The 5,321-nt window shown below is 37.7% G+C and overlaps 1 protein-coding gene across 1 annotated transcript in view; it reads right to left on the reverse strand.

Moving 5' to 3' along the window:
* Nucleotides 1-271: 271 nt before the first annotated feature.
* Nucleotides 272-5,321, reverse strand: part of LMLN (leishmanolysin like peptidase) — a 101,755-nt gene continuing 96,705 nt past the window's right edge. Inside the window, exons 16-17 of the mRNA XM_042782125.1 lie at nucleotides 3,219-3,429; nucleotides 272-297 (exon numbers count right to left, since the gene is read on the reverse strand). Of these exons, the coding sequence (XP_042638059.1) occupies nucleotides 272-297; nucleotides 3,219-3,429 (237 nt within the window). The remainder of the gene's footprint in view (nucleotides 298-3,218; nucleotides 3,430-5,321) is intronic.

The raw sequence follows: 5,321 nt of genomic DNA on the forward strand, positions 1-5,321 counted from the left end.
TTTAAGATCCCAGTCGCTACTCGCCAAAGTAGGAGGTGGAACAATGTTTTGTATAGTATGTTATGCCAATTGAGCTTGATGTCCCCTGCGACTATGTGGACCATCTTTTTATACTTCCTCCAGAATACTGGAAGTTTTAATGCTGTTATGATATACTTAAATACCTAAAAATACTATGATTTATAAAACAGACAGGTTAGAGATGATCATTTGATTAATAAGCTAAATCATAGATTAGTTCTAATTATTTATAAAGTACTAATTATTATTTTTACAAGTGTGGTGGGATGAAAGAGCCTATGAAAAAGAAACAAATTACATACTCAAAAGAAATAGTGTGTGTAAGTTTGGCACCATCTCTAGCACAGAGTTTAATAAATGTTCAGTAAAGGCTCAGTGTGTGATTTTTTCAGGCACGCTACTAAACTGGAAAGTAAGGAGATTGTGGTGGTTATGTTGTGTGTCAACTTGGCTGGGCCTGGTTGAGTGGCTGGGCAGCTGGTGGTAGTTAATGCACATGAGGAGACTGGCAATCAATTCCATGTGGATCTACCACAACCAGCTGAACCTTTGGGATGTGGTCTGCTTCCTGTATATAAGGAGAAGCCTTGGGAATGTTTCTAGCTTATGGCATGCTTGGACCCTGTCCGTGGTTGTGTTGTTGTTCAGCAGCCTGCCATGCTATGCCCACCTTGGGACTTACAATGAACTTGAACTAATGGCTTGCCGTGTGGTTTGGTAACATTGGGACTGGGCATTTTGACTAGTCAAACTTGGAGCTTCTCAGCTTCAGCAACCAGCAGCTGTCTGAGAGAAGAAACACCTCTAGCTCCAGTGGGCCAGGAGCAGAAGGCAGAGCTTGACTCCAAGGATGAGGCAGTTTCACCCAGCCCCTAGAGCCTGGCACTTTGAACTGGACTTAAAGCCTCCAAACTGTAAGAGAATAAACTCCTGTTTGTTAAGGCCATCCCAGTTGTGGTATATTCCTGTCAGAGTGGCACTAGGTAACCAGAACAGAGATCTTATCATTTTACCAATGATGCTTATGACATTTTAAAAAATTATGCTCACAAGATACCTATTCTTGTAGTATTTTACACATGTTTCAAAATTGTTTTTGTTATCTGGAGATTGTAATACTCTTTTGAGTGTGCATCCTCATAACCAAAAAAAAAAAGAAAGAAAGAAAGAAAACCAAACTCACTGCTCACTGTCATCAAGTTGTTTCTGACTCATAGCGACCCCTCCCTGGGTTTTGGAGGCAGTATCTCTACAAAAGTAGATCACCCAATTGCCCTTCCGAGGAGTAGCCGGTGGGTTTGAACCACCAGCCTTCTGGTTAGCAGTCAAATGCCTTAGGCACTATGCCACCAGAGCTCCAAACTGGTAAATTAATGGGAAAAGAAATCACATTATGGTATTATAATTTCAGATTAAGGAACTGATCATAAACAATATAATAATAAACTGACTGATAAAGAAAAGAAGGAGCATTTTAAGAAGAATGTAAGGCGCCAGTTGATGGATGTGGAGGGGGTAGTCTGCAATCTCTGAGTCACTTATCTTTGTCATGGTTGAAGGACAGGAACTTTATCATTTCATAGTACCTCGACTTCATCTGGCTTTCTCCTCACTATACATACTCTTCTGGACATACTCTCCTCAGAATCCTACCCCTGAAACATCTGGAGGTAGCTCTTTTTTTCTTAATTCTAAATGTTAATGGCTTTAATCCCTGATAATCTCTTTGACAAAACAGTAATAATTTCTTAGGGTTTATTCTGGAATTAGGTTTTAGGATGAATATTAAGGATGGAAGTTCAATTAGAACTACCATTTATGTACCAGCAGCCCTCTAATTCAAGCAAAACAACAAAAAAAATTATCATCCCAGTGACTTCACATTAAAGTTGACTGAGCATAATTAATACTAGCCATGTATTGAAACACATTCGTTGTATTCTACAGCAAAAGGGTCTTTCATTTGTATGTAATTACTATTGTAACAGCAGAAAACTTGGCTCATTCACTGGTGTACTGTGCAGAAGACAGCATAGTAGGTTATCCTTAGCAAGGACAGCCTTTGGCTAGTGTCTGGGAACCACTTTCCTCCAGACTTTGCTCCACATGCCTTTTCTCTTGGCTGATTTTGCTTTCTGTTCTTTTGCTATAATAAATGTTAGCTATGAGTACGATTATATGCTGAGTCCTACAAGTCCTAGAGAATAGCAAACCTACAGGTGGTCTTGGGGACCCTCAACACAATAATCTCCCTAAACTCATCCTCCAATTACAGCTCATGTCTAGATAAAGATGGCAGGATTAGGGAAAGAAAGGGAATGAAACTGGATTCTTATATAGGTAGAGAAACTTTGGCTTGGAAACTGAATGTAGCCCTCTGTTTTCAACCAGGCTATGAACTAGGCAAAGAGCTATACATTTCCATTAAAAAAAAAAAAAAAAATACTACTGGTTGAGAAAATAAAACATTGTATAAGATCTTTATTGTCTATATTCTAAAATGTCACACTGCCATACCATCTCAGAGGTCATTTTAATCAAAGCCTTAGTTCAGAACTTACGAATTCTGGTTTTAAAACTCCTAGTAATGGGCTATCAGTCTGAGCATGTTCAGTAATGGGAAAACACATTCTTCTCAAGGCAGTTTTCCTTTGACCTCCTGGTTCTAAAGGACTGAACTGGAAGCTGTCTCCCTACACCTACAAATCCTTGATTTCAATTCTCCTGTCTGGAGTCTCACAGAATGAGTATAGTATCTCTCAATGAAAACCATTTTCTCTTTGCCAGTCTATGTCCTTTCTATTTGACTTTGTGTGTATTTTTGTCTCCTGGCACCTCTCTCTTTTTTGTGATATGTCAATCCTTTTGAGTATCTTTCCCAATGTCTTTCACCTGGTTATAATAATGACTAAAATATATCTAATTGCTTTTTGTATTTACTGAGTATTTAATGAATAAACAATAATTTTTTGTGTGTGCAAGTCAGAGGTTCTTCACATGGAAAGGTTCTGTAGCCTTACTCTTACTGGATAAAAGTGTCAACTTTATCTACCTCAGATGTCTAATAGTGGAAAGGAAGAATTTTTCATAAAACTGCAACTAGAAGAAAAGAGCTTGATATGTTTTAGAGCTTCCTTGAACAGAATTTTCAACATCTTGTTTATTCTATTTTTAGTACAACTATAGAACCTACTCACCCAGTGGTAGAGCTTGAGTCAGGTTAGAAACTGGAGGATCTGTTTCTGGAGGACAGAGCTCACAGAAGTCCCAGCACGATGGGCACAGCAGGTTTCCACCATGAATCCAGCCATTCATCTGAATACTGACAGGGAGGACCTGTCCTGCCCGACTACACAAATATGAAGTATCCTGGACCCAAACCTTCAGACCTTGAGGAGAACAAGAAACCTTCAAACAGAAAAGGAAAAAAAAAAAGAAAAAATCAAGTCAGTGAGATCCTAGGAAATGAGATTTCATTGTCAACTGCAGGAATATACAATGTTGTTGTTATGTGCCGTCGAGTCATCTCTGACTCATAGCGACCCCTCCTTGGGTTTCTGAGGCAGTATCACTATGGAAGTAGATTGCCCAACCTTCTTTCAGAGGAGTAGCTGGTGGGTTTGAACCGCCACCCTTCTGGTTAGCAGTCAAGTGCCTTAGGCAAACATACATGTGATGTAGGCATATCTTTGACCTTAGATAAAGATAAGTTATTCAGGTTCTAAAAGAATTTCACTTGGTTGTAATAGTTGTTAAATTCTGAGTCTAATAATTTTTAAAGAAACTGATGAAAGTTATAAACATTTTTCCTGAAAGATACAAGGCAGCACACAGCTTTATATATAAATTTGGATTCACAGACCCCTGAAGCCAAGTTATTAAGAATAACATTTCTGTACATTCCAGCACCTTCATTTACTTCAGCTTAAATCTCATCAAAGAGCACCAGTTATGTCACTCTCTCTAAAAGTCATTAAATTGTTAAGTCAAAATTTTATTATTTTTTTAAATTATAAAAACTCTATTTGCTCACTGTAAAAACAAAAAAAATGGCATACAGCATAGAAATGTACATAGTTGAAGTTCCCCATTGTCTCTCCCTACCCCAGATCCTTTGCTGAGAGGTAACAGTCACAGGGATTTTAACCAGACTGGTAACACCGTTACAGGCAGGACTCACATGCAAGGTATAGTTGATGAATTCAGTTCTTAAAAACACCTCAGAAATAACTTTAAAAATACATAGAATGACTGTCTTCTTCAAAGTTGTTTTCTACAAAGATTTCAAACTAATTTCAATTAGGCTACCTTTACTTTAAATATTTCTGGAACTTCTGGAACTACTTTCAAGACCAATGCATTCTTCTGAATATGTTCGATAGAGGCACATTTGAATCCCTTCCATGTAGATTTAATTTTTGGAAATAGCCCAATGTAGCCCAGAACAAAATCTGGTAAACTCATTGTAAGTTGACTAAACTCAGTGTAAGTTTGTCCTTAGCTTTTTGCAGAGTAGATGCATGAGAGAGAGCAAGCACAGATAGAGGAAGACAGATGCCATGCCACCTGAAGAAAACCAAGGGACTGAGGGACAGAAGCTGAAAACAGAAAAGGATCCCTCCCCAAAACTGAGAGAGAGTTAAGTCTTTCCCGACAGCCAGCACCCTCAATTTGGACTTCTAGTCTTCTAAACTGTGAGAAAATAAACTTCTGTTCATTAAAGGCACCCACTTGTGGTATTTCTGTTATAGCAGCACTAGAGAACTAAGACACTGGTTAACACAGGTTAACATAGGTATGATGCAAATACTAAGATCAATTTTCTTGGATAGCTATTAAACTATTTTCTATAGCAATTTCAAAAGAAGACATCCAAAAGTATATCTGAATAGTCATTTTTGAAATAATTCCATCATCAATTAAGTTGAACTGTGACACTCATTTGGAAATTAAAGTTATAATAATAATAATTAGCAAGAACACACTAATAACAAAGTGTGACCTTATGTATTTCCACAGTCAATGCCCACATCCATAAGTATCACCACATCTAACACTGTAATGTAACCATTCTTTTAAGAATTGATTGATGTCTTGGTGCTAAAAATGACACCAAAGAAGTCTATGACACAATGCCTACCCTCTTACAAATTTAGATGAGGACAGTGGAGTGAGATATAAACATATCCCCGCCCTTGCCACCAAAAAAAAAAAAAAAAAATGAACAGTGTTATACTGTTTCATGACAACAGTCAATAAATGGTAGCAACAAGAGCAAAAAAGGGATCAAATAGTAAAGC

The sequence above is a fragment of the Orycteropus afer genome, unplaced genomic scaffold, assembly GCF_000298275.1.
Source record: "Orycteropus afer afer isolate SDZICR_OR568_19922 unplaced genomic scaffold, OryAfe1.0 scaffold00245, whole genome shotgun sequence".
Classification (NCBI taxonomy): domain Eukaryota; kingdom Metazoa; phylum Chordata; class Mammalia; order Tubulidentata; family Orycteropodidae; genus Orycteropus; species Orycteropus afer.